This window comes from Onychostoma macrolepis, chromosome 14 (genome assembly GCF_012432095.1).
Source record: "Onychostoma macrolepis isolate SWU-2019 chromosome 14, ASM1243209v1, whole genome shotgun sequence".
In the NCBI taxonomy this organism is placed as follows: Eukaryota; Metazoa; Chordata; class Actinopteri; order Cypriniformes; family Cyprinidae; genus Onychostoma; species Onychostoma macrolepis.
The window spans coordinates 248,645-276,496 of record NC_081168.1 but is presented as its reverse complement, the minus strand read 5'-3'; the positions used below and the strand labels follow the sequence as shown (position 1 = coordinate 276,496).

The 27,852-nt window shown below is 43.0% G+C and overlaps 1 protein-coding gene and 1 pseudogene across 5 annotated transcripts; one reads left to right on the top strand and one right to left on the bottom strand.

Annotated features, from left to right (window-relative positions):
* Positions 1-465: 465 nt before the first annotated feature.
* Positions 466-10,581, top strand: LOC131553939 (serine/threonine-protein kinase 32B-like; annotated as a pseudogene).
* Positions 9,975-27,066, bottom strand: LOC131553213 (limbin). 5 transcript variants are annotated; one of them, XM_058797685.1, is made up of 22 exons: positions 26,926-27,066; positions 26,701-26,822; positions 26,541-26,591; positions 26,136-26,319; positions 25,547-25,647; positions 25,323-25,388; positions 25,039-25,173; positions 24,790-24,929; positions 23,151-23,478; positions 21,655-21,894; positions 20,559-20,728; positions 18,832-18,976; positions 17,942-18,103; positions 17,232-17,467; positions 16,722-16,905; positions 16,333-16,422; positions 16,008-16,217; positions 14,555-14,739; positions 13,184-13,262; positions 12,509-12,648; positions 11,959-12,054; positions 9,975-11,772 (listed from the first exon to the last, which is right to left on the bottom strand). In XM_058797685.1, the coding sequence occupies exons 1-22, from the start codon at positions 27,029-27,031 to the stop codon at positions 11,181-11,183; spliced, it is 3,762 nt and encodes a 1,253-aa protein (XP_058653668.1). In that variant the 5' UTR covers positions 27,032-27,066; the 3' UTR covers positions 9,975-11,180. The 5 variants fall into 5 exon arrangements, 4 of the variants coding, with proteins under 4 accessions (XP_058653668.1, XP_058653670.1, XP_058653671.1 ...); XM_058797687.1 differs by having other exon boundaries at positions 9,975-11,775; positions 11,968-12,054; XM_058797688.1 differs by lacking the exon at positions 17,942-18,103.
* Positions 27,067-27,852: the final 786 nt, after the last annotated feature.

The following is a 27,852-nucleotide window of genomic DNA, read 5'->3' as shown; positions in this document are numbered from 1 at the left end:
TTCCATTATAACCAGTAACATTCCCATGAAAACCAGTAAAACATTACAAATTCTGGGGTGGTTTCTATATATATATATATATATATATATATATATTTTTTAGCAGGGCTGCATCATAACGTGTTTACTGTCAGTTTGTGTCCGAGTCAATGACATCCAGGCTACTCACGACATCTGTCACTCATCCACTGATACACTACACAACCCTCTCTCTCTCTCTCTCTCACACACACACACACACACACTCTCTCTCTCACTCACACACACACACACTCTCTCTCACTCACACACACACACACACACACTCTCTCTCACTCACACACACACACACACACACTCTCTCGCTCACTCACACACACACTCTCTCTCTCTCACTCACACACACACTCTCTCTCACTCACACACACACACACACTCTCTCTCTCACTCACACACACACACACACTCTCTCTCTCTCACTCACACTCACACACACACTCTCTCTCTCTCACTCACACTCTCTCTCTCTTTCTCTCACACTCACACACACACACACACTCTCTCTCTCTCACACTCACACACACACTCTCTCGCTCTCTCGCTCTCTCTCTCTCTCTGTCTGGTGGACTGAAGGTGTGTCGGTGAAGACGGATCATTATTATTATAATCTTGCTGAAGGATGAAGGATGCTCGGCTGTGATGAAGGTCTTCTGATGGTGATGATGGGCAGGAGTCAGTCTCGTGGAGCGCCGCTGCTGCGTGAGGATGAGGAGGGTGAGGAAGAGCGTCAGTTTGTGAAGTGTCAGAGAGTGTTTCTGTTCGATGTCTATGCAGTTTGTCTCTCGTGATGAGTGTATAATGGACAGACAGTCTCAGAGCGAGTGAAGTTCTGCTGTAGATGAGTCTCTGAGGGTTAGATGTGTGTAAGAAGCTGCTTCTGCTGGTTTCTGAGGATGCTGCTGTAGTTGGACCGGTTTACATTCAGCAGGGCTTCCTTCAGTCTGTCAGAGATGAGAATGATCAAAATCCTCATGAATGGTTAACTGGTTCTGGTTAATAGTAAATCACTTTTAAACAATGAACCATGAAGTATATTTGCATGTTATGCAAAGTTGTGAAAAATTGATGTGTTGGGCTCAGATGTGCTCAGGATGAAACTGTGTGTGTGTGTGTGTTTCCTGTTTTCTCTTTTAGTTTCCTTTGACCACTTTAAGATTCTCAGAGCCATCGGGAAGGGAAGCTTTGGGAAGGTAAGAGTCTCTCACACACACACACACACACACACACACACGTTTGTTTCTGTGAATTGTGAGGACTTTCCATAGACTTCTATTACTTTTATACTGACCAAACAATATTTTCTATCCCCTAACACTAAACCTACCCCTTACAGAAAACCTGTTTGCATTCTTACACTTTCAGATAAACATCAGTTACTATTTTTAATAATGTTTTTTCCCCTCATGGAGACCGCAGGCCAGTCCCCACAATGTCCAAAAATTTCAGGTTTTATCCTTGTGAGCACATTTGGTCCACACAGTGTAGCATGAACAAGTACACACACACACACACACACACACACACACACACACACACACACACACACAGCTCTCATTTGAAGGTTTAAATATATATATATATATGTGTGTGTGTGTGTGTGTGAAGTGAGGCATGAATGAGTGAACTGAGCTCTGTCTCTTTCTGATGGAGCTGTTTCTGCTGGAGGCTGTAATGCATTAGCGCGCTCTTCTCTGTCTGTGTCTGGAAAGCTGAAGGCTGGTGTATTATTTTGGAGATATTTTTAGTGGCAGAAAATGAAGCTCATGTCAGTATCTCTCATTTCTGCATGTTTGAATTCATTTCTGCCAACAAACAGAAGCCCCCAGTGTTTGTGTGCCACGCATGTTAAATGCATCGTGTGTGAGTTTAGTGATGTATGACTGACAGAAGAGCGTCCCTGGGTGCTATGATTACTCAAACTAACGATGGTCTGCAGGTGTGTATTGTGCAGAAGAGAGACTCCAGGAAGATGTATGCCATGAAATACATGAACAAGCAGAAATGCATTGAAAGAGATGAAGTCAGAAACGTCCTCAGAGAGCTGCAGGTCATGCAACGACTCCAACATCCGTTCCTCGTCAACCTGTGGTGAGCCACACACCTGTCCCCTCCATCGCCCTCACCTGCTTTATACTGAGATGATCATAGTTTACACTCTGAAACGCTTTGTGACTGTTACTGTAGAAACGCTACACCTAGTAGCAACTAGTTAATTGCTAACTTATATTGTGCATATGTGATGAAAAACGAAATGGTTAACATTGCATTGTATGTCATTTTAATGTAAAATATTATCACATTTGTGACCCTGGACCACAAAACCAGTCATAACGGTCAATTTTTGGAAATTGAGATTTATGCATCATCTGAAAGCTGAATAAATAATCTTTCCATTGATGTATGGTTTGTTAGGATCGGACAATATTTGTCTGAGATGCAACTATTTGAAAATCTGGAATCTGAGGGTGCAAAAAAATCTAAATATTGAGAAAATCACCTTTAAAGTTCTTAGCAATGCATATTACTAATCAAAAATGAAGTTTTGATATATTTATGGTAGGAAATTTACAAAATATGGAACATGATCTTTACTTAATATCCTAATGATTTTTGGCATAAAAGAGAAATGTATAATTTTGACCCATACAATGTATTGTTGGCTATTGCTACAAATATAGCTGTGCTGCTTATGACTGCTTCTGTGCTGCAGGGACACATTTATGCTTTTTGCAATTTAAAAACTATGAATTACCACATTATTTCCAGTGAAAAACAGTAATCTGAGTGATAAAGTCACAAACAGACTCGACTCACAGCACTAGTGATAGCCGACTCTGAAGTATCTCTACTGTATAAAGCACTATAGAAATCAGTAATCAAACAGCAGCAGGGTTGAGCCAGACTCACTGCTGTCTGCAGGTTTGCGTTTCAGGACGAGGAGGATCTGTTTATGGTGGTGGATCTGTTGTTGGGTGGTGATTTACGCTTCCATCTGCAGAAGAAGGTTGGCTTTAATGAGCAAACGGTGAAGCTGTACGTCTGTGAGCTGGTGTTAGCGCTCGATTACCTGCAGCGCTCGCACATCATCCACCGGTGAGAAACACACTCCAGACTTTTTTCTTTGCAATTCTGGGTTCATATCTCACAATTCAGACACTTTTTCCTTCCTGCAAAAAAAGTCAGAATTGTGAGATATAAACCCCAAATTCTGAGAAAAACAGAAATGTGAACTTGCAATTGTGAGAAGAAAAGTCCTAATTGTGAGATATAACCAGGCATCTGTGAGATGCAGTGGAGTCCCGTCTCCGTCAGCATCTGCTGCTCGAGTCCAGGCTGTTGAAGGATCGCAACACCAAACCCATGTGTTCGAGTCCCAGAGATGAACTGAAGAATGTGCAGCACTGCGCTCTACGCTGAACAATAAAAGCTCCTGTAACGATGTGTTTGAGAACCACATACACGCTGCTGCGAGAAACAGACGCAAAATAACGTGACTGTGATCAGGAAACATTACTGCTGTGTGTGTGTGTGTGTGTGTTCTCTCTCCAGTGATATAAAGCCAGACAACATTCTCTTGGATGAACATGGTGAGTTACTCTGTTTACACCAGTAAATGCTGAGAAAATAACAATGATGACGGACCGCAGCAGCTCAGATAATGAGCCACACATCTTATTTCTTGAAAAGTGTCTTGTCTGTGTGTGTGTGTGTGTGTGTGTGTGTGTGTGTAGGTCATGTCCACGTCACAGACTTTAACGTGGCCACGGTCCTGCAGGGGTCAGAAACAGCCTCCTCGATGGCAGGAACCAAACCCTACATGGGTGAGTTTGACCGAAGGACATCAGAAACACTCGTCTGGCTGATATGCTGCATCACAATCATTTAATGATTAATAGCAAAACTATTAATATTTCAAAGAGATAATTCACCAAAAAATGAAAATTCTGTCATCATTTACTGACCCTCATATTGTTCCAAACCTGTGTGAGTTTCTTCACAAAAGTAGGTATCATGAAGAATGCTAACCAAACAGTTTCTGGTCACCAGAGTATAAATAAAGTATTAAAAAAAGTCAATGGCTATGATTTAATGGCTAGCAGTGACACTCTTCAAAATATCTTCTTTTGTGTTCAAGAGAAGAATGAAACTCATGCAGGTTAGGAGCAACCTGACAGAGAGTAAATGATACGTTTCAGGGTGAACTAAATTAATAAGATTAATATGTTTACTGACATCATATTTCTTTTTTCTTCCCCTACTGTTAACTACCAGTTTTATATTACAAACAGATCTTGAATTGAACAGATCCTGTTTGTTAACATTAGTTACGATGAGCTAACAATGAACAATATTTCTAAAGCATTTATTATTTTTAGTTTGTTCATTTCAACATTAACTAATACATTATTAAAATCAAGAGTTGCATGTGTTATTATTTAACAAACCTGAGCTAATGTGAACTATGAACAGTTGTATTTTATTAACTAACATTAACAAAGATTAATATATGGTAACAAATGTATTGCTTATTGCAAGTTAACCCATATGGGAAATACAATTAAAATACAATTAAAAACAAAGCAGCGGCGGTTTGATGAATCCAGCAGAAACAGCTGATGCTTTGTGAGGATCCGCTGGATATCGAATCTGACCATCACTTCATTACAGTCGAGTTATGAGGAAACAAACACAGACATGGGAAATGAATCTGGAATAACCGTGTGTGTGTGTGTGTGTGTGTGTGTGTGTGTGTGTCACAGCACCAGAGGTGTTTGTCTCGTTCGTGGACAGCGGTGTGGGTTACTCGTTCGCTGTGGACTGGTGGGCTCTTGGCATCACTGCATACGAGCTCCTGCACGGATCGGTGTGTTTATCAACTCAAACCAGAGCTACAAACACATAACATTATTATTATTATAACAATAACTCAATGTGAAAGAAGTCTTAGAGTTCATCCAGACTCCCTTCAGTAAGATGCACAGTGATCTCGACATGCAGATTTCAATGTGAAACAAAATACATCAAAAATACAGATGGATTGTTTTCGTTGTATATATCTTTTTTCATACCTGAATCTGGTATCAGTTGTGAATGTTTGACATTTGATATTTGTTTGTCTGGAGTTTATCTAGTATTTGTCTGGTGTTTATCTAGTATTTGTCTGGAGTTTATCTAGTATTTGTCTGGAGTTTATCTAGTATTTGTCTGGTGTTTCTCTGGAGTTTATCTAGTATTTGTCTGGAGTTTATCTAGTATTTGTCTGGTGTTTATCTAGTATTTGTCTGGTGTTTCTCTGGAGTTTATCTAGTATTTGTCTGGAGTTTATCTAGTATTTGTCTGGTGTTTATTTAGTATTTCTCTGGAGTTTATCTAGTATGTGTCTGGTGTTTATCTAGTATTTGTCTGGAGTTTATCTAGTATTTGTCTGGTGTTTATCTAGTATTTGTCTGGAGTTTATCTAGTATTTGTCTGCTGTTTATCTAGTATTTGTCTGGTGTTTCTCTGGAGTTTATCTAGTATGTGTCTGGTGTTTATCTAGTATTTGTCTGGTGTTTATCTAGTATTTGTCTGGTGTTTATCTAGTATTTGTCTGGTGTTTCTCTGGAGTTTATCTAGTATTTGTCTGGAGTTTATCTAGTATTTGTCTGGTGTTTATCTAGTATTTGTCTGGAGTTTATCTAGTATTTGTCTAGTGTTTATCTAGTATTTGTCTGGTGTTTCTCTGGAGTTTATCTAGTATTTGTCTGGAGTTTATCTAGTATTTGTCTGGTGTTTCTCTGGAGTTTATCTAGTATTTGTCTGGTGTTTCTCTGGAGTTTATCTAGTATTTGTCTGGAGTTTATCTAGTATTTGTCTGGTGTTTATCTAGTATTTGTCTGGAGTTTATCTAGTATTTGTCTAGTGTTTATCTAGTATTTGTCTGGTGTTTCTCTGGAGTTTATCTAGTATTTGTCTGGAGTTTATCTAGTATTTGTCTGGTATTTCTCTGGAGTTTATCTAGTATTTGTCTGGTGTTTATCTAGTATTTGTCTGGTGTTTCTCTGGAGTTTATCTAGTATTGGTCTGGAGTTTATCTAGTATTTGTCTGGTGTTTATCTAGTATTTGTCTGGTGTTTCTCTGGAGTTTATCTAGTATTTGTCTGGTGTTTATCTAGTATTTGTCTGGTGTTTCTCTGGTGTTTATCTAGTATTTGTCTGGTGTTTCTCTGGAGTTTATCTAGTATTTGTCTGGTGTTTATCTAGTATTTGTCTGGTGTTTCTCTGGAGTTTATCTAGTATTTGTCTGGAGTTTATCTAGTATTTGTCTGGTGTTTATCTAATATTTGTCTGGTGTTTCTCTGGAGTTTATCTAGTATTTGTCTGGTGTTTCTCTGGAGTTTATCTAGTATTTGTCTGGTGTTTATCTAGTATTTGTCTGGAGTTTATCTAGTATTTGTCTGGTGTTTATCTAGTATTTGTCTGGTGTTTCTCTGGAGTTTATCTAGTATTTGTCTGGTGTTTATCTAGTATTTGTCTGGTGTTTCTCTGGTGTTTATCTAGTATTTGTCTGGTGTTTCTCTGGAGTTTATCTAGTATTTGTCTGGTGTTTATCTAGTATTTGTCTGGTGTTTCTCTGGAGTTTATCTAGTATTTGTCTGGAGTTTATCTAGTATTTGTCTGGTGTTTATCTAATATTTGTCTGGTGTTTCTCTGGAGTTTATCTAGTATTTGTCTGGTGTTTCTCTGGAGTTTATCTAGTATTTGTCTGGTGTTTATCTAGTATTTGTCTGGAGTTTATCTAGTATTTGTCTGGTGTTTATCTAGTATTTGTCTGGTGTTTCTCTGGAGTTTATCTAGTATTTGTCTGGTGTTTATCTAGTATTTGTCTGGTGTTTCTCTGGAGTTTATCTAGTATTTGTCTGGTGTTTCTCTGGAGTTTATCTAGTATTTGTCTGGGGTTTATCTAGTATTTGTCTGGTGTTTCTCTGGAGTTTATCTAGTATTTGTCTGGTGTTTATCTAGTATTTGTCTGGAGTTTATCTAGTATTTGTCTGGTGTTTATCTAGTATTTGTCTGGTGTTTCTCTGGAGTTTATATAGTATTTGTCTGGTGTTTATCTAGTATTTGTCTGGTGTTTCTCTGGAGTTTATCTAGTATTTGTCTGCTGTTTATCTAGTATTTGTCTGGTGTTTCTCTGGAGTTTATCTAGTATTTGTCTGGTGTTTCTCTAGTATTTGTCTGGAGTTTATCTAGTATTTGTATGGTGTTTATCTAGTATTTGTCTGCTGTTTATCTAGTATTTGTCTGGTGTTTCTCTGGAGTTTATCTAGTATTTGTCTGGTGTTTCTCTGGAGTTTATCTAGTATTTGTCTGGAGTTTATCTAGTATTTGTCTGGAGTTTATCTAGTATTTGTCTGGTGTTTATCTAGTATTTGTCTGGTGTTTCTCTGGAGTTTATCTAGTATTTGTCTGGTGTTTATCTAGTATTTGTCTGGTGTTTCTCTGGAGTTTATCTAGTATTTGTCTGGAGTTTATCTAGTATTTGTCTGGTGTTTCAGCGACCGTTTGAGATCCGCTCCAGCACAGCAGCGGCTGAGGTCCTCAGCATCATCTACGGCCAGCAGCTGCGCGTCTCCTGCGTCTTGAGCCCAGGAATGGAGCATCTGATCTGCAGCGTGAGTTTCTACATCAGAACACGAGCACTGAGATCAGAGCTTTCATTCCTGCACAAACACAAGACCACTGTCATGCTTTCTGGAGCTCAGGGCACATATATAACACGAGAGAATAGAGAAAAATTAAAAATAAAAATCAGAGAGAATCAGTAGCTTTGGATTAGTGTATTACTGCAATCTTTGACAGACTGTAGCTTTGACATGCTCCATTTTTAAATAAAGAACACATATGTTCACATCTGAGTGAAGTTACATGCACAGTTTGTGGTGAATGTTTACATTGCGCTTAATTTAATTAGTAAGTATCTGATCTACAGTTTAGAACGTAAAATCCATGGTTATTGAGACAACACTGCTTTTCAACAGTACATTCGATCATCGGCATTGTTGCTTATTATAGTTTCCAAATGCACACGTGGTAAATCAAAAAGTTAATGTCTCAGTTCAGGTTTAATAATTCTGGGGAAATAATAAAATTAAGTATAAAGTTTATAAGTATAAACTGACTTCATATTGAAATCTTGAATGTCATTCACATTTCATTTGATATTGATGAAAGCTTGCTTCTGCCTCAAGATAAAAAGAATTTGTACATTTTAATTTACAATTTGGACTTTTCTTTCTCAATAAAGGCAATTGACTATTCTCAAGATATAAATGCTTTTATATATCTTTTATCAAGATATAAAATTGTGACAAACGCAGAAATCTGAGATATAAACTCAATTGTGAGAAAAAAGTTGCAGTTACTTTTTTATTCTGTGGTGGAAAAAAGAGAATGAGATGTAAACTCAGAACTGTGAGAGAAAACACGTTTGAATTGTGAGATATAAAGTCAGAACTGCAACATATAAACACAAAATTGCTAAATATATATTTGCAATTCCAAGAAAAAAAGTCAGAAGTGTGAGATAAAAAGTTGCAAATACCTTTTATTCATTTTTTTATTCCTTAGTAATATTTGAATATATTTGTACTGGAAATCAAGGCAAAAATACTGTCAAAGAGCAGCACTTTTTCCCTTCAACAGAAGGTCTTGTTCAGTTTTGGTGTGACTGACTGCACCGTGTGTGTTTTGTGCGCAGCTCCTGACCAGAGACCCTCGAGTCGCCCGTCGAGTCTGTCTGAGGTCCAGGCGTCTCCGTATCTGGCGGATGTGGACTGGGACGCCGTGCTGCAGAAATCCGTCCCGCCCGGATTCTTTCCAAACGTAAGCGGCCTTTAGCCTCGCGTCCCTCCCTGAGGAACATCAGGAGTCACGAGCTGCTGGATCTCTCTGTCTGTCACAGAAGCGCCGTCTGAACTGTGACCCCACGTTTGAGCTGGAGGAGATGATCCTGGAGACCCGTCCGCTGCACAAGAAGAAGAAACGCCTGGCCAAGAGCAGAAACCAACCCTCGAACCCGCTGGTGCGTTCATCACGCTCACACACACCGTCACAAACACCACCAAACCACAGCAGTGTGTGAGGAACAGACCCCGATTCTCCAGAAAATCTAGCTCTTACCAGAAAGCTCATGGCAGAAATGGTGATCTCTGATTCGGACTGACACCTGAATCACTTGTTCCAGTTCACAAAACCACTTCATGCCAAGAGAAGTCAGCTTTATAAATACAGATCGTTTCAAAGCAGCTTCACAGCAATAAACAGGAAGAAAAACTCTTCAAAGATTCAGTCAAACATCACTTTCACCTGTGAAGCAGCTCTACAGAAGACTGTAAACACTGATACGATCGTCTCTAGAGCTGCTTTAGACTCGACATCTACAGCTCAGGTTTCACAAAGAGACCTTTTTAAGACCAAGTTTAAGGAACACAATGAGCATTAGCAAAACTTCTATCCAATCTCCATAAGATTTTAAAGCATTTTACAAAAAAATAGCTTATGGCTTGAATATCTCATAAACAATAGAATATGGATTTTTTTTTAATGAACCTTCTGTTCACACTGCAATAAAACGATGCACGTCCTCAGTGTTTCTGTCTTGTTGTCCAGTGCAAATGTCTAAGGATTCTTAAATCAAGACACATTTACTGGAGAAGAAAAATGACGTATGAAGTCTTGTTTTATGAGAAACTGATAAAAATGAGTTTCTGTTTAAAACAAAAACAAATATCTGGCTACGGGCTTAAAAAACAACTTAATTGAAAAGAAACAAGTTTTCATTCCTCATTGGTAGGTATTTTTTCTTGTAACACTTAATTTTGTTCAATTTCTCAAAAAACAAGACTTTCTATCTTCATTTTTCTTCTCCAGTAAGTGTCTCTTGATTTAGGAATCTTTAGATATTTGCACTGGAAAACAAAATGAAAACACTGAAGAGGAGATTCATTTTTTTGCAGTGCATGCAACATTTACTGCCATGACTTCATGTATTTGAGACTTTCTGCTCTGATTTAATTTATAAAAGTGAATTCTGCAGAAACCCTGCATTGTAATCATGTTCAATTATTCACCTGGAGCCGGTCACAGAACAGAGGATGATGATGATGATCAGTGAATAATGATTTAAATCACACAGATCATCATCATCATCAGACGTCAGAAGAGGTGGAACAGAGCAGATGTGCTTTTTAATGGTGATTTGTGTCCTTTTTGAAGCTTGAAAGCTTCAGTCCTCGTCCAGCGTGAAACATCAGACCGGAGAACGTCAGACGGTTCAGAGGCACGAGGGCGAGTGAAGGATTATTTTGAGTATTGTAAGATGACATTGCCTTGAATCTGATGGTCTTCTTATTAATACATCAGTTTGATGAATGAAATCTGTCTGTTTCTCAGCCGACGCACATGCAGAGCAGTTTAGACGCGCTGGCAGAAGATTTCATCGCCTTCAACAGAGAAAAGTACGTCAGACGTTCCCTTCGTTTGTCTGATTTAAAGTATTGATCAGTTTGTAATCTTTCTGTTAAATACATGTGAACACTCTCATAGCAGCGTAAATCTCTGTCTGTCAGGATGGCGTCGGACTCACCAGCTGCAAATAAACACAGTGATGGACAGAACAACATGATGATGACGATGATGAAGACGGACAGCAGCTCTGAGCTTCACTGACAAAAGAGTCACTCGTTTTCAGACTCACAGACGTCTGTGTAGAGTTCAGATCAACGGATATTTCTCAAACCTTTTAAATAAACGATTCCTTCGCAGAGGCTGATTCTGTGGTTTCTGTAGTTCGTATACAACACAAAGTCAAATGGCAGACGAATTCAAGTGTCAGAAATAAAACCGTTCTAATTCATTTTTTAAATTATCATGATAGATTAAAATAAAAAGGTTGATTATTAAAAAGGAGTGTAAACATGAAGCTGCAGGTCGATCATCTGAGTGTTTGTGAAGGAAAAACACACATCTGGATGATGTGACTGGAGGACTGAACACCCACAACAGGAATCAACCAATCAGCTCTCGCCAGCCATGATAAAAGAACAATAGATACACAAAAGACTCATAATTACATTCCCATGATGATTTGCGAAGTAGTGTCACGTGTTTGGCTGGGGAGCCACACTGCTCTTCTTGAAGTTCAGAAAGTTGCGTTTCTTGCGTGAGCGAGATGATTGTGTGTGCTGCTGAGCTGCAGGAGGAACGCAGCGGAAAACAAACAGCCGCTCCGCAGAGACGAGCCTGTCCGGAGCCACGCCCACAGGCCACACCCCCTCGACTGCAGCCATGCCCCCAGGACACACCTCTTCACTGCCAACCCTCATAGAGACGAGACTGTCCTGAGCCACGCCCACAGACCACGCCCCCTCACCCTCAGGACACACCCCTTCACTATCATCCCTCATAGAGACGAGACTGTCCTGAGCCACGCCCACAGACCACGCCCCCTCACCCTCAGGACACACCCCTTCACTATCATCCCTCATAGAGACGAGACTGTCCTGAGCTACACTCTCAGGCCACGCCCCCTCACCGCCCCTCGTCTCAGGCCCCGCCTCCGTCTCCTCGGAAGGTTCTGGAACAGGAAGTTCTGGTTTGCGGCGGCGTCTCCGCTGACTCTCCCCAGCATCTCCAGAACCTCCAGCGCCGGACAACAGCTTGTCGAGGAGCTTCTGCCGCTTCTTGAGGAACCTGAGGAACACACACAGGGCATGATGGGAGTGATCCGTGACAGCTGGATGAAGCGGCTGTGTGAGAACGTGAGTTTGTGAGATGTTCTCAGTGTTTCTTGTTGCTGTAGTCAGTGTCAGTCTGCAGAACACAGACGCTTTAATGCCTCAAACACTGGTTTATGTTTCCGATCGTGATCAGACTGACCTGTCTCTGTCTCTGTGCTGAGGAGCGTCAGACAGATTTCTGCTCAGCACGTCGTGTCTCAGTCTGTCTGCCAGAGACGAGCAGCTTCCTGATACCCTACGGGTCAAAAACAACAGTAATCATGAACAAAACTCGTCAAATATGAGACACACTCAGTGTGTTTCAGCCATAAGCAGTTCTATAGAAGACAACAGAGTCATGATTCAGATCAGACACACACCTGTTTGTGTTTTGTGTGTGTGTGTGTGTGTGTGTGTTTTTGTGACATATGAGGACATAAATGTGTATAATGACATGGGTATGGCAGGTATTACAAGGAGAAGGTGATTTATGAGGACATTACCCCATGTCCCCACTTTTCAAAAGGCTTGTAAATCATACAGATTGAGTTTTTTTGAGAAAGTAAAAATGCCTGTAGTCTCCTGTAAGGGGTAGGTTTAGGTGTAGGGTTGGTGTAGGACAATAGCACATACAGTAAGTACAGTATAAAAACCATTACACCTATGGAGAGTCCCCGTAAACCACTAAAACAAACATGTGTGTGTGTTACCCTGCTCCGGGTCCTAGTGCATCTATGAGTGACAGCAGTTCTCCTTCAGGTACTGTAGGAAGCAGGAGCCGCAGGACCTTGTGGAGATCAGGAACAGACATCAGAGACTGTTTGACCAACGCTGCTGTAAATTCCAGATCCTGAAACACACACACACACACACACACACACACACACACACACACAGATGAAACACACACATTAAACATGTTTGTTTGTATGAAATGTGCAGATGAAATCTATAAAGGACTAAAGCACTCTAAATGAAATGGAAATTACATAAGAGTTAGGGTTAGGGTTAGAGCAAGGCAAGACCACAGGAACCAGATGAGTCCTCTGCACAATCTGACTTTGCTGCAGCATGGAATTAATCTGCTGGTTTGTCTGGCCAGAGGAGAAAGGCACACTATTTCTCTGTTTAATACTGTAAAGCTGCTTTGACACAGTCGGCATTCTAAAAAGCACTATATAAATAACGACTTGACTTGATCCCGATGACGCACGCAGCCTCGGAAATGAGACGCAGCTATAGAGCTGAGCAGAAGCATCATGTGACTGACTGACATCCACGATGAGGAGATACAGTCACAATAATCCAAAATAATTAATCAAGTCCATGAGAGTTCATGATGTAGAGCTGAAAACAGATGAACAAAAGACAGACAGACGACTGACCTGCTCACAGTACGTCTGCAGTCTCTTCAGCTGGAGTCGATCTTTCTGATGCTCTAGTGTCTGATTCCTCCGCAGCACTCTGACACACACACACACACACACACACAGACAGACAGATGAAACACACACAGACAGATGAGACGCGCACACACACACACAGACGGATGAAACAAACACAGATGGATGAAACACACACACACACACACACACACACACACACACACAGACAGATTAAACACACACACACACACACACGAAACACAAACACACACACACACACAGACAGATGAACCACACACAGATGGATGAAACACACACAGACAGATTAAACACACACACACACACACACACACACACACACACACAGACAGATGAAACACACACACAGACAGATGAAACACACACACAGACAGATGAAACACACACACAGACAGATGAAACACACACACACACACACACACACACACACACACACAGACAGATGAAACACACAGACACAGACAGATGAAACACACAGACACAGACAGATGAAACACACACACAGACAGATGAAACACACACACAGACAGATGAAACACACAGACACAGACAGATGAAACACACAGACAGATGAAACACACAGACACAGACAGATGAAACACACAGACACAGACAGATGAAACACACAGACAGATGAAACACACAGACAGATGAAACACACAGTCAGTATCTCCATATGAATGTGCACGTGCTGATGATGATGATGATGAAGAGTGTGTCTGCACCTCATGGTTTGTTTACAGCTGATATTAAGATCTGTCTCAGCGTAACGGGATAGTATTACTAGTGCAGTATTACTTTTCAAACTCAAATTTCACCAATCTACGCTTTTATAAAACTGACTTCATGAGGACATGAGCGGTCTTGAAGAAAAAACAGAAAAGCAGCTTATAATGCTCGTCTGAGTAGTTTATCAGAGACTCCTGTCGTGTGAACGCTGATGAACAGCAGCGACCCGCCCACTCAGCTGTCAATCAAACGCTGTCAGGGAGCGTGACGTGTTGATATTCCACGAGCTATTAATAGTGATCCTCCTGACAGACAGAGATTATTACCATGTGTTTGCCCTGAGCGGCATGAGTTATCGCCTCTATGTTGAATTTGATTTAAACTCTACACAACCCGCTTTTCAAGATTAATAATGACTTTTACAACAGATTAATTAATCTGATATAACAGAGTCAGATCAGCTGAAACGGATGTTAACAGCAAGTGTGAACCAGGCAACAAACACACACACACACACGCACACACACACACACACACACACACACGCACACACACACACACACACACACACACACACACAGTCAGTATAATGGTGAGCTGCACCTGTCGGTCAAACACTGCCTCCTGAAGAGCGCCTCCTGCAGGACAGCAGCGACTCCACCGTCCGCCATTAACACATCCTCCTCTTCATCATCATCATCATCTGAGCTCGAACAGCCCCGCCCATCCACTGACTCCTCCCACTTCAGCTCCTCCTGCTGAAGCTGGAGCTCCGCCTCCTCAAGAGCCTCGACAGAGACGGAGATTGTTTCATGACACTCGACAGGAACATCAGAATCAAAACAAGACAAAAGAAAGTCCAGGCAAGCAGCAGAAAGATCCTAAAAGACTACAAAAGCCAAACAGGTTATTTTATGTGAATAAAAGCCTAAACTAAATCTGTTCATCATATAAAGCAATTATATCTCTTCTATGATTTGAATTAAAGAGCTTGATTCGTACAGATTAGTGTGTGTGACTGAGTGTGTGTGAGAGTGTGCTTTTATGATTGATAATTTTGGTTACTTGGACAGGTGGAAGGATCCACTCAGTTTTCATTCAAATATCTTAAATATGAACTAAAGTCTTAAGGATTTGGAACAACATAAATAATGACAGAACGATCATTTCTGGGTGAACTAACCAGTTAACAAACTCATGAACATCCTTGACTAACTCACCCACATCAATCTGGATGAGATTCAGCATCTTAGTAGAATATAAATAGCGTGAGTGTGAGTATGTGTGAGAGAGAGTGTGAGTGTGAGAGTGTGTGAGTGTGAGTGTGAGTGTGTGTGTGTGTGTGTGTGTGTGTACTGGTTTTTGTGGTTTATGGGGACAAAATTTGTATAATAACATGGGTGTGACAGAGGTATTACAATTTGAAGGTGGTTTATGAGGAAGCTGCCTATGTCCCCGTAGAACAAAAGGCTTAAAAAACATACTAAATGGTGTTTTTTTTTTTAAATCTAAAAATGCCTGTAGTCTCCTGTAAGGGGTAGGTTTAGGTGTAGGGTTGGTGTAGGACAATAGCACATACAGTAAGTACAGTATAACAACCATTACGCCTATGGAATGTCCCCACAAGGATAGCAAACTAGACGTGTGTGTGTGTGTGTGTGTGTGTGTGTGTGTGTGTGTATATGAGTGCAAGTGAGTGAGTGTCTGTGTGTGTGTGTGTGTCTGAGTGTGAGTCTGGGTGTGTGTGTGTGTGTGAGTGTGAGTCCGAGTGTGTGTGTGTGTGTGTGTATATGAGTGCAAGTGAGTGAGTGTCTGTGTGTGTGTGTGTGTGTGTGTGTGTGTGTCTGAGTGTGAGTCCGGGTGTGTGTGTGTGTGTGTGTGTGTATATGAGTGCGAGTGAGTGAGTGTGTGTGTGTGTCTGAGTGAGTGTGTGTGTGCGAGTCCGAGTGAGTGTGTGTGTGTCTGAGTGAGTGTGTGTGTGTGAGTCCGAGTCCGAGTGTGAGTGTGTGTGTGTGTATGAGTGCGAGTGAGTGAGTATGTGTGTGTGTGTGCTCACCAGGCGGTGTGTGTTGACGTTGTGTGTGAGGTCAGCGTGGAGTATCTCTGGTCTGAGGAGTGTTTGTAGTTGCAGCAGGGCTGTGTGTGTCTCCGTCACTTTCGTTTTCTTCTCCGCATGTTCCCACTGCAGTGACGCCACAAACACAGCCACACACTCCTGACACACACGCAGCTGCTGCTCCTGAAACACACACGCCTCGTGCCACGCCTCACATACACAGAGACACACAGACACATAGACACACACACACACACACACACGTGTTTCACTCATGTTCTGAGTGTGTGCTGGTCATGTGATCGGTGTGACGGTGGGCTCTCACCTGCTGCGGCGTGTCGCTCTGTGTGTCGCTCTGCTGCAGTCGCTCCTGCAGACGCCTCTGGAAACACTGCAGCTCTGTGACCTCTGACCTCTGCAGGTGCAGATCAGGCATCAGAGACACACACACACTTGTTTCACTATCCTTGTGGGGACATTCATAGGCGTAATGGTTTTTATACTGTACTTACTGTATGTGCTATTGTCCTACACCAACCCTACACCTAAACCTACCCCTTACAGGAGACTGTGCATGTCAACTTTCCCCAAAAAAACTTCATTCTGTGTGATTTATTAGCTTGTTTACCCGTGACACGAGTCCCCATGAGTCTGTGTGTGTTCAGGTTTAAGTCCCCACCTGAATAGAAAAACAGAGTCTTGTACAGCGCTCACCTCCGTCTCCTCGTCAGCGGGGGTCACGGCGGGGTCACTGGGGTCAGCGTCGTGCCGTTTGAGCTCACAGACGGCGTGTGGAAGAGCGAGACAGCGAGACAGACGACACGCAGCCTTCACACACTCCAGCTGCAGACGCAGACGCTGCTCACGCGAGAGAGAGCGCAGGCACGCACACACACAGCTGACACACACACACACACACATCTCAGGTCACATGGTCAAATATATTTATTCTGCCTTCCTTAGATTCTATACAACATAACGACACTCGCCGCTCAACGAGGACGACAGCAGATTCAGTATGCGTGCTAAACTAAAGCCATTAACTACTGTTTGTTATAAACGTTAACTGTAATAAAATAGTTCTTTACCTAATTTCAGCAGAAACACAAAGACATTCACTACTGGATCTTTCTAGCTTGTTTGTGTGTTTAACTGTGTTCTCTCAGATGAAGGTCTGATCTCAAGGTCAATCAGAAACGTTCTCATGCAGCGTCTGCGTCTCACCTGCAGTATTCTCTGAAGGCGTCTCTGATGCTCCTCTGCTCCTGCAGCTCTTGCTGCTGCTGTTGTCGGATGCAGCTCTGAGTGGATCGCAGCTCGCGGGCCGCCTCTTTACCCAGACGCTGCAGACGCTCCTGAACCTCCTCCGTCTGCGGCAGCAGCTGCGCAGCTCCTGGACACGACGCAGCCGTATGCGCCTTCAGCTCCGCTAGCAAACTCTGCAGCAAGCACAGACTCATCTGCACACAGAAGCACAGGGGTTAAGTCAAGTCAAGTCACCTTTATTTATATAGCGCTTTTACAATACAGATTGTGTCAAAGCACTTAACAGTATCAAATTGAAAGATAGAGTGTCAGTAATGTATAATGATAAGATTAAACACTCAATTTTCAGTTAAAGGCATTTCATTATTGAATTCAGAGATGCCATTGTCCAGCTCAGTTTAGTTTAAATAGTATCTGTGCAATCAAATCAGCGATAATCGCTAGAAATGAAGTGTCCCCGACTGAGCAAGCCAGAGGCGACAGCGGCAAGGAACCAAAACTCCCTCCGAGACAGAATGGAGAAAAAAACCTTGGGAGAAACCAGGCTCAGTCGGGGCCAGTTCTCCTCTGACCAGACGAAACCCGCAGTTCAAAAGTTTATATTTCTATTTTAATTACACCACAGACACCGACAGACACACCTTCAGCTCGTTCCTATCCCACAGTACCTTGCGCATCCTGCCTGCAGTCTCTTCATCCAGGCGACTGATGAGTTCTGACAGTTCATTGTTCTGATACATCAGTATTTGAGTCCATCTCTGCAGGTACTGATCCGCCGTGACGTCAGAGGAAGCGCTCGCGGCCTGCAGCTGACTCCAGTGCTCACACACCTGCTCCAGCGAGAATTACAGTGACACTGATCACAATCAGAGACCTGGAAATGATCAAACTCTGCTGTCACACTCAACCTACCCGTCTGATTGATAGTTCACAGTTTTTATCCAGTAAAAGCTCTTTTAGTGTAATTGTAGAAACGTCCAGCTTCAGCGGCTGCTTCTCGTGTCAAATCTCGACTGATTTTGATCAAGTAAGCGTCAGAATAACTGCAGTCATGTCTCCAGATGAACTCTTACTGAAGCAGCTCAGCTTTACTTGATTCTCCATCAATCATTTTCTAGAAAAATCAGTGCGTCTCAAATCTGATCATCAGGATCTTCTGAGGAGCTTTACTTTCACTGTTCCTCAGCGGAGGAATGATCTTCATCTCACATCTTCTGAGGAGCGTTTATTTCTTCATCTCTCCATCAGCATTGCATTATATGTTTGGATCATTTCAATCTCATCTTACTGAGACATATTATTGTAGATATAGAGCGACCGCTGATATTTAGATCATTTTATGTCAGTATCTGCTTTTCTGTTATAAAGATCTCATTGCAAACATCATAATTCCATCCAACTGCATTAAATTGCATATTCATGCTCAATTGGAAGAGTTTTTCATCATATTCTCACTATATCATACTTTATGAGCCTTTTATTTAAATGTCAGACTTTACAGGTTTACACCTTAACACAGCTCAAAAACACACACACACACACACACACACACACACACCTTCTCAGACAGCAGCTGCCGTCTCCTCTTGATGATGTCACAGCGGATGGCGCTGCGCTCACGACTCACACTTTCTTCTAAACTCTGTTTGACCCGCAGAATCTCCAACTGAACATCAGAACACTGTTGGGAGAAACCACACTCCTACACACACACACACACACACACACACACAAACAATAAATATCTGTACTAAAAGAAAGAAAAATGTGTATAGCGAGACACTAGTGATGAGAGTACAGTAGTATTGTAGATCACATGTAGTTCAGAATTTACTACACTGCAGTACAGCACAGCTACTGTAGTATGTAATGTGTGATGAAGTATGTAGTGTGAGGTTGTAGTGTGTAATGTAGTGTGTAGCGTGTGTGATGGTGAGGTTGTAGTGTGTAATGTAGTGTGTAGTGTGTGTGTGATGGTGAGGTTGTAGTGTGTGTGACGGTGAGGTTGTAGTGTGTAGTGTGTGTGACGGTGAGGTTGTAGTGTGTGTGACGGTGAGGTTGTAGTGTGTAGTGTGTGTGACGGTGAGGTTGTAGTGTGTAATGTAGGGTGTAGTGTGTGTGACGGTGAGGTTGTAGTGTGTAATGTAGTGTGTGTGACGGTGAGGTTGTAGTGTGTAATGTAGTGTGTGTGATGGTGAGGTTGTAGTGTGTAATGTAGTGTGTGTGTGGTGAGGTTGTAGTGTGTAATGTAGTGTGTGTGTGGTGAGGTTGTAGTGTGTAATGTAGTGTGTGTGACGGTGAGGTTGTAGTGTGTAATGTAGTGTGTGTGTGTGTGGTGAGGTTGTAGTGTGTAATGTAGTGTGTAGTGTGTGTGACGGTGAGGTTGTAGTGTGTAATGTAGTGTGTAGTGTGTGTGACGGTGAGGTTGTAGTGTAATGTAGTGTGTAGTGTGTGTGTGGTGAGGTTGTAGTGTGTAATGTAGTGTGTAGTGTGTGACGGTGAGGTTGTAGTGTAATGTAGTGTGTGACGGTGAGGTTGTAGTGTGTAGTGTGTAGTGTGTGACGGTGAGGTTGTAGTGTGTAATGTAGTGTGTAGTGTGTAATGTAGTGTAGTGTGTGTGAGGTTGTAGTATGTAATGTAGTGTGTAGTGTGTGTGTGTGTGTGAGGTGAGGTTGTAGTGTGTAATGTAGTGTGTAGTGTGTGTGACGGTGAGGTTGTAGTGTGTAATGTAGTGTGTAGTGTGTGTGTGACGGTGAGGTTGTAGTGTGTAATGTAGTGTGTGTGATGGTGAGGTTGTAGTGTGTAATGTAGTGTGTGTGTGACGGTGAGGTTGTAGTGTGTAATGTAGTGTGTGTGACGGTGAGGTTGTAGTGTGTAGTGTGTGTGACGGTGAGGTTGTAGTGTGTAATGTAGTGTGTGTGATGGTGAGGTTGTAGTATGTAATGTAGTGTGTAGTGTGTGTGACGGTGAGGTTGTAGTGTGTAATGTAGTGTGTAGTGTGTGTGACAGTGAGGTTGTAGTGTGTAATGTAGTGTGTAGTGTGTGTGACGGTGAGGTTGTAGTGTGTAATGTAGTGTGTGTGTGTGACGGTGAGGTTGTAGTGTGTAATGTAGTGTGTGTGTGTGACGGTGAGGTTGTAGTGTGTAATGTAGTGTGTAGTGTGTGACAGTGAGGTTGTAGTGTGTAATGTAGTGTGTAGTGTGTGTGACGGTGAGGTTGTAGTGTGTAATGTAGTGTGTGTGAGACGGTGAGGTTGTAGTGTGTAATGTAGTGTGTCAGATGTACCCGTGAGCTTGTGCGTCTCTAATGCGTCGTGCGCTGCTGCTGAACGCCTCACTCGTCACGGCCTGAAGACTCTGGAAACTCTGCAGCAGGAAGCGGCGCTGTGCATGTCGCTCGGCCAGCAGTGCTCTCTGATTGGCCAGAAGGACATCAAGCACCTCCTCCAGAGCGTCCTGGGGCGGAGCCACAGCACACATTTATAACATTCCCAGAATGTTAGAAATTATATGGTTTCTGACTTGACTTAGACACCGCTGAATTTACATGTATTTATTAAATGCAAATTCAAAATTCTCATAAAAAGCAGATGCATGGAAACCAAAGTCAGGTCTTTTGTTCAACTAAACTAAAGAGAGTGCAAACAGAAGAGAGAATAATCTAGCGTACGTCACAGTGCAGCTGCTTGGAGAACACTGCAGCACCAGCGCGTTTCCAGTTCACCCTGCAGTCTGACTATGAGCTCATGCTACACATATAGCAAACAAGCTTTAAAGGAACACTCCACTTTTTTTGGAAATAGGCTCATTCTCCAACTCCCCCAGAGTTAATACGTTGAGTTTTACCGTTTTTGAATCCATTCAGCCGATCTCCGGGTCTGGCGTACCCAGACGTAGCGCCTGAAAGTAGTCCCCAGCTATATTATAACTAGGTACCTAGCTGGAGACTACTTTCAGGCGCTGCGTAATATCACTGCGCCATGGTACGGCAGCAAAGTTCCTTGATTATTACGCCGGAATGAGAGTATAGTTCCTAGCCAAATAGGCCTAGAAAATCGCAACTTTTCATTTTCCGCTGGTCTTACTACACGATATAACTACAGAAGAGTCAAGTTTTAAATAGGACAAATATCGAAACTCTTTGGTCATTTTTGAACGCGATGCTACTGGTCTAATCGGATTCAATGATCTATGCTAAGCTATGCTAAAAGTGCTATCGCCAGATCCAGAGATCGGCTGAATGGATTCCAAAACGGTAAAACTCAACTTATTAACTCTGAGGGAGTTGGAGAATGAGCCTATTTCCAAAAAAAGTGGAGTGTTCCTTTAACTTAGAAACAGCAGTGCAGTGGGCACAGACGTCAGACTGATGGTCAGCCCACCTGACGGCTGTAGTACTGCAGCTGGAGTTTGTCGGCAGTGCTTTTCTCCAGCTCTCCCGTTCGGACGGCCTCCTCCAGCTCCTCACCGAAGATCTTGTGCAGCTCAAAGCGCCGCCGCAGCGCCTGCTGCCTCTGTGCCTGCGCAGACGCGTGTTCATGCCTGATCAGGAGCAGCTTCTGCAGACGCTTCAGCTCTTCCTTATGAAGCTTCTCCAGCAGAGAACGAACCTCCAGCACGTCCTGATAACATACGACACACATCACACTTCACGTTCTTACTTACAATTTCTGACTTGATTTTCAGGACAAATATCAAAACATTCTGAAAAGGGTCATATGACGTTGCTAAAAATAACATTATTTTGTGTATTTGGTGTAATGCAAAGTGTTTACGCAGTTTAAGGTTCAAAACACATTATTTTCTACATACCGTACATTATTGTTGCTCCTCGCTGTCCCGCCTTTCTGAAAAGCGTAGATTTTTACAAAGCTCATGGTTCTGAAAAGCATGGTGTGCTCTGATTGGCCGAATACCTCAAGAGTGTGATGAAATGTTACACCCCTTACCATATTTGGAAACAATACTAAAGCAAGAATAAAAGTTACGCCTTCTTTCTGTGTGTAAACATTTGGGCACTGTTATGCAAATCTTCCCACACAGTGACGCAGATATGTGGGGCGTGTTTGAATGAGGCGTTAAAGAAGGCATGGACTAGTCTTAACTTTTATAAAGAATATCTCTTTGGGTTTGAGACTTTAGTCTTTGGAACTTTATGGATCTTATATGTGACCCTGGTCCACAAAGCCAGTCATAAGGGTCAATTTTTTTTGAAATTGAGATGTATACATCATCTGAAAGCTGAATAAATAATCTTTCCATTGATGTATGGTTTGTTAGGAAAATATTTGACTGAGATACAACTATTTAAAAATCTGGAATTTGAGGGTGCAAAAATATTGAGAAAATTGCCATTAAAGTTGTCCAAATGAAGTTCTTAGCAATGAATATTATTGATCAAAAATGAAGTTTTGATATATTTACGGTAGGAAATTTAAAAAATATCTTTATGGAACATGATCTTTACTTAATATTGCAATTTTTGGCATAAAAGAGAAATGTATAATTTTGACCCATACAATGTATTGTTGGCTATTGCTACAAATATAGCTGCTGCTTATGACTGCTTCTGTGCTGCAGGGACACAGATATGCACGAACATCTTGTAATACTCCAAAGACAAAAGAAAACTTGAAATCACATCATATGAGACCTTTAAATCAAGATACATTTACTGGAGAAGCAAAACAACATATGACAAAAAGTTTTGTTTCCTGGAAAAAGAATAAAAATGAAGGGGATTTATGCTTAAAAATCTACCAGTGGGGCCAGAAAAATGAACTTGATTCAATAGGAAACAGATATTTGCACTTGTTCTAACCATAAAATCACTTCACATACATTTTTGGGAAAACATGATTGTTCAGAAGAGCATCACCTGTGGCCGCGGCGCGTGCTGGAACAGTCGCTCTGCGTGCGCCGTCTCGCTCATGTGTTTGCGCTGCTGTGTTTCCATCTCCTCCTGCGTCTCCAGGTTACACTGAGCGGCGAGCGCTGCCATCCGCGCCACATGCTCCTCCTGGACTTTCCCTTCCATGCCCACGATCTGCCCATGAACGACCCCCAGAACACGCCTCTCGCCCCGATCACTCAGACGCCCCGCCGCCCGAACACCCGCCAGCAGCACAGACAGCAGCCCCTTAAACATCTGCACCCGCACTCGCTCCACCCACACCGCCGCACGCAACACACACGACACCTGCAGACTGACAGAGACACGCCGTTATACTCTCTCTCACACACACACACACACACACGACACCTGCAGACTGACAGAGACACGCCGTTATACTCTCTCTCACACACACACACACACACACACACGACACCTGCAGACTGACAGAGACACGCCATTATACTCTCTCTCACACACACACACACACACACACACACACACACACACCTGCAGACTGACAGAGACACGCTGTTATACTCTCTCACACACACACACACACACACACACCTGCAGACTGACAGAGACACGCCGTTATACTCTCTCTCACACACACACACACACACACGACACCTGCAGACTGACAGAGACACGCCATTATACTCTCTCTCACACACACACACACACACACACACACCTGCAGACTGACAGAGACACGCCGTTATACTCTCTCTCACACACACACACACACACACACACACACACACGACACCTGCAGACTGACAGAGACACGCCGTTATACTCTCTCTCACACACACACACACACACACACGTTCGTTTTTGTGAAAAGTGGGGACTCTCCATAGGCGTAATGGTTTTTATACTGTACTTACTGTATGTGCTATTGTCCTACACCAACCCTACACCTAAACCTACCCCTTACAGGAGACTACAGGCATTTTTAGATTAAAAAAGAAAACACCATTTAGTATGTTTTTTTAAGCCTTTTGATCTACGGGGACATAGGCAGTGTCCTCATAAACCACCTTCACATTGTAATACTTCTGTCACACCCATGTTATTATACTAATTTTGTCCCCATAAACCACAAAACCAGTACACACACACACACACACACACACACTCACACTCACACACACACACACGACACCTGCAGACTGACAGAGACACGCGTTATACTCTCTCACACACACACACACACACACACACACACGACACCTGCAGACTGACAGAGACACGCCGTTATACTCTCTCTCACACACACACACACACACACGTTCGTTTTTGTGAAAAGTGGGGACTCTCCATAGGCGTAATGGTTTTTATACTGTACTTACTGTATGTGCTATTGTCCTACACCAACCCTACACCTAAACCTACCCCTTACAGGAGACTACAGGCATTTTTAGATTAAAAAAGAAAACACCATTTAGTATGTTTTTTTAAGCCTTTTGATCTACGGGGACATAGGCAGCTTCCTCATAAACCACCTTCACATTGTAATACTTCTGTCACACCCATGTTATTATACTAATTTTGTCCCCATAAACCACAAAAACCAGTACACACACACACACACACACACACACACACTCACACACACCTGTCAAGTGCTTGAATCATGTTTTGTGGATCCTCCAACATCACGATATCCACAAACTTATCCTCAAACGCTGCCTCCTCATTGGCTGCCGCAGTGATGTCACACTCGTATGGCCCCGCCTCTTCATTGATGCTGTTTCTCTAGAAATGAAGAAACAACAGAGTCATTCACAGCTGTACTGCATCCATGCATGCGCTGACGGGGCCGATCACACACACACACTCAGCGCTGAGACTGGAATGAACTGACCGTGTGTGGAGCGCAGCTGCGCAGTCGTCTGCGCCGCAGGAAGTTCACACTGACCACACCCAGAGACACCAACAGGAGCGTCAGGAGAAACGAGACCACAAAACCCACGAGGAGAAGAGAGCGATCCACGCCAGCCTGCCACACACACACACACACACACCCACCAGCAGCTGGTTACATGGGAGTGTGCTCCTGTGTGTGAGTGTGTGTGTGTGTGTGTGTGTGTGTGTGTGTGTGTGTGTGTGTGTGTGTGTGTGTGTGTGTGTGTTTGTTTGTTTGTTTACCTGTTCAGTTGTGTTTATCCTCACAGTGAAATTGGCGATCACTGGACCAAATAGATGAATGTCATTCTGAAATACAATTGATCACATTCATCATATTTTCCAGAAACAACATTGACAGGTTCAACAAGGTCCAAGTCATCACACACACACACACACACACACACACATCCCAGCATGCACAGCGAGTGACAGACGGACAGATACACAGGAGTGGATGTGGATACCTGCGTGGCGTTGGAGAAGGTCAGATACGCTGGGAGATTGAGAATCTGGTCTCTGTTTCCTTTCACACTCATCCTGTACAAAACCACATACTGAGAGCCAGCTGCACACACACACACACACACACACACACACACACACAGTGAGTATATGTTTGTTTTCTACATTGTGTGTGTGTGTGTGTTTTCTCAGCTATAATTTGTTTATGACATATCTATGTCTATATTTAAGTCTCTGATGTGTTCATGTACATAGCAAGATAAATGTGTGCGCACTGTGAAAAATACATATGATTGCAATCTAACGCTACACTACTAATAATGTTACATTTAAATACTGTTGAATTTACCATTTTTGGAAGCAAATAAAATATTAACTGAAAATAAACAGTGGTTTTGTTTCAATGCATGTTGTTAAATGAATGTTTATCGAGTTATTTTAGTGCTGTGTGTGTTATCCTGGTGTTTGACAAAAAGTTCTGTTGGATTTCTGGTTTTACATGTATTTTTTTTGTAAATTACTGTTTTAAAGTGTCGAGGTTGATCTGTGAGCATGTAAACACATTCTGCTGTGTTCTTCTGGAGTTTGTACCGCGCAGTGAGTCGGCGCTGAAGGTCTGGAAGCCTCTCTCCTGGACGCTGCTGTTGGGCTGCAGCAGAGTGACCCCCGACACAGAGTCACGGATGCAGAGCTGCGACAGATCACCACCCTGCTGCGGATTACTGACCTGCAGACGCACCTGCACCTGCGCAGACACCCCGCCCCCCGACTCCACCTGCAACACACACACACACACTCATATACATGCACCAGCGCGCGCACACACACACACACACACACACACACACACACACACACACACACACACACACACACACACATACACACACACACACACACACACACACACACACACACACACACTCATATACATGCACCAGCGCGCGCACACACACACATACACACACACGTCTGTGAACACGGGGACAAACACACCTGAGCGCACTTGTGGAAGGAGACTCCAAACGCTGAAGGCTTGGTCTGGCTCTGAATGAAACACATCAGATCAGACTGAGATCAGCAGCCAGAACAAAAACACGACAGAAAGCTGACAGCTGAATGATGGATGATTGACAGATATCAGTGCAGATCGTACCCGCTGTGAGGCGTGTCTGGCGGTTCTCTGCCCCGCCCACTGACCAAATAAGGTGTAGGGGGCGTGGCCTGAGATGGCGTCCTCTGCGTACTGCTGCTGAGAACTGATTCTTCGCCTCATCTCTGAAAAAAAAAAAAAAAAGTCTGTTCTTTATTCCCCCCCTCCCCCAAAAAACAACTAACAGATGTTTACTTTGAGATGTAAAAAGAACATGAAATTAGAAACCTTTTCTGCGCTGTAACTCCTCCTGATGATCGATGGATAGTGCTGCACTGATCACTAGAGCTCGCGCGAGCAACAGCACAAAACACGCCTCGCTGCACACAAACATCTCCACGCGCAGGACATGCGACTGTCAATCACAAACCGACGCGCTGATCAAACGATCTCAGCGCGACGCTTTATACACGAACAACCTGAACCACTCACTAAACTCATGTTGTTTTCCTCGGTTTTTAATGTCACCGGCAGCACTGCTCTTCAACGCTGCAAACGTGTAAGTAGATATCTCACGAGTGACCGAGAACAAGAGCGCATTCCTCCGTTTGTTTTTCCATTTCCGTTTTGCACAACTTTTCCAAAGTTTGGAAACTGCGGGAAGCCCCGCCCCCGCGCGCCTCCCATTGGCTCAACGAGCAACATTCCTCAGGCGATGCCGCGCTTCGATTGGCTGCAAACTCTGCCAATCAAAAGTAACAGCACAGCGGACAGCAGAAGATACGGCGTTATTTTGTACCGCGCTCGTTAAAGCAGACTTTAAGCTGGTTTGTCAACCGCCAAAAAACAGCCGAAGAAGAAGAAGAAGAAGAAGAAGAAGAAGAAGAAGAAAGCAGGCTTTACGCGCGTTAACCGTGCGTTTGAGATGCGTTTTAACGCCTCGCGGGACTCGTGCTCGGAAAGTGTGCTGATTGAGGCGTCAGAGCCGCGGGGTCCGCAGTGGGGTCCGGTAACGGGTGCCGCGGTGTCCGGTGCGAGTCTCGCGCTGATCGCAGCCGCGCTGCTCTTCCTGTGCCACCGGAAACAGCTGTTCAGCGTCGCCGCGCCGGTGAGAAACGCTGCCGTTATTCTAGGCACTTGACCCTGTGATTACTGTGAAGAATAAGTTAATAAAGCCCTTGAAGTTATGGGCTCAGTATGATTAGTGCAGCTGAT

Bases quoted from the DNA above. Each gene is read 5' to 3' on its own strand.
- LOC131553213 (XM_058797685.1), bottom strand. From the start codon at position 27,031: ATGTTTGTGTGCAGCGAGGCGTGTTTTGTGCTGTTGCTCGCGCGAGCT. The intron at 18,977-20,558 runs GTACATCTGACA...TGTGTGTGTGTA, and splicing joins AGAGACGCACAAGCTCACGG to GGAGTGTGGTTTCTCCCAAC. The intron at 16,423-16,721 runs GTGAGCGCTGTA...CTGCACCTGCAG, and splicing joins CCGCTGACGAGGAGACGGAG to AGGTCAGAGGTCACAGAGCT.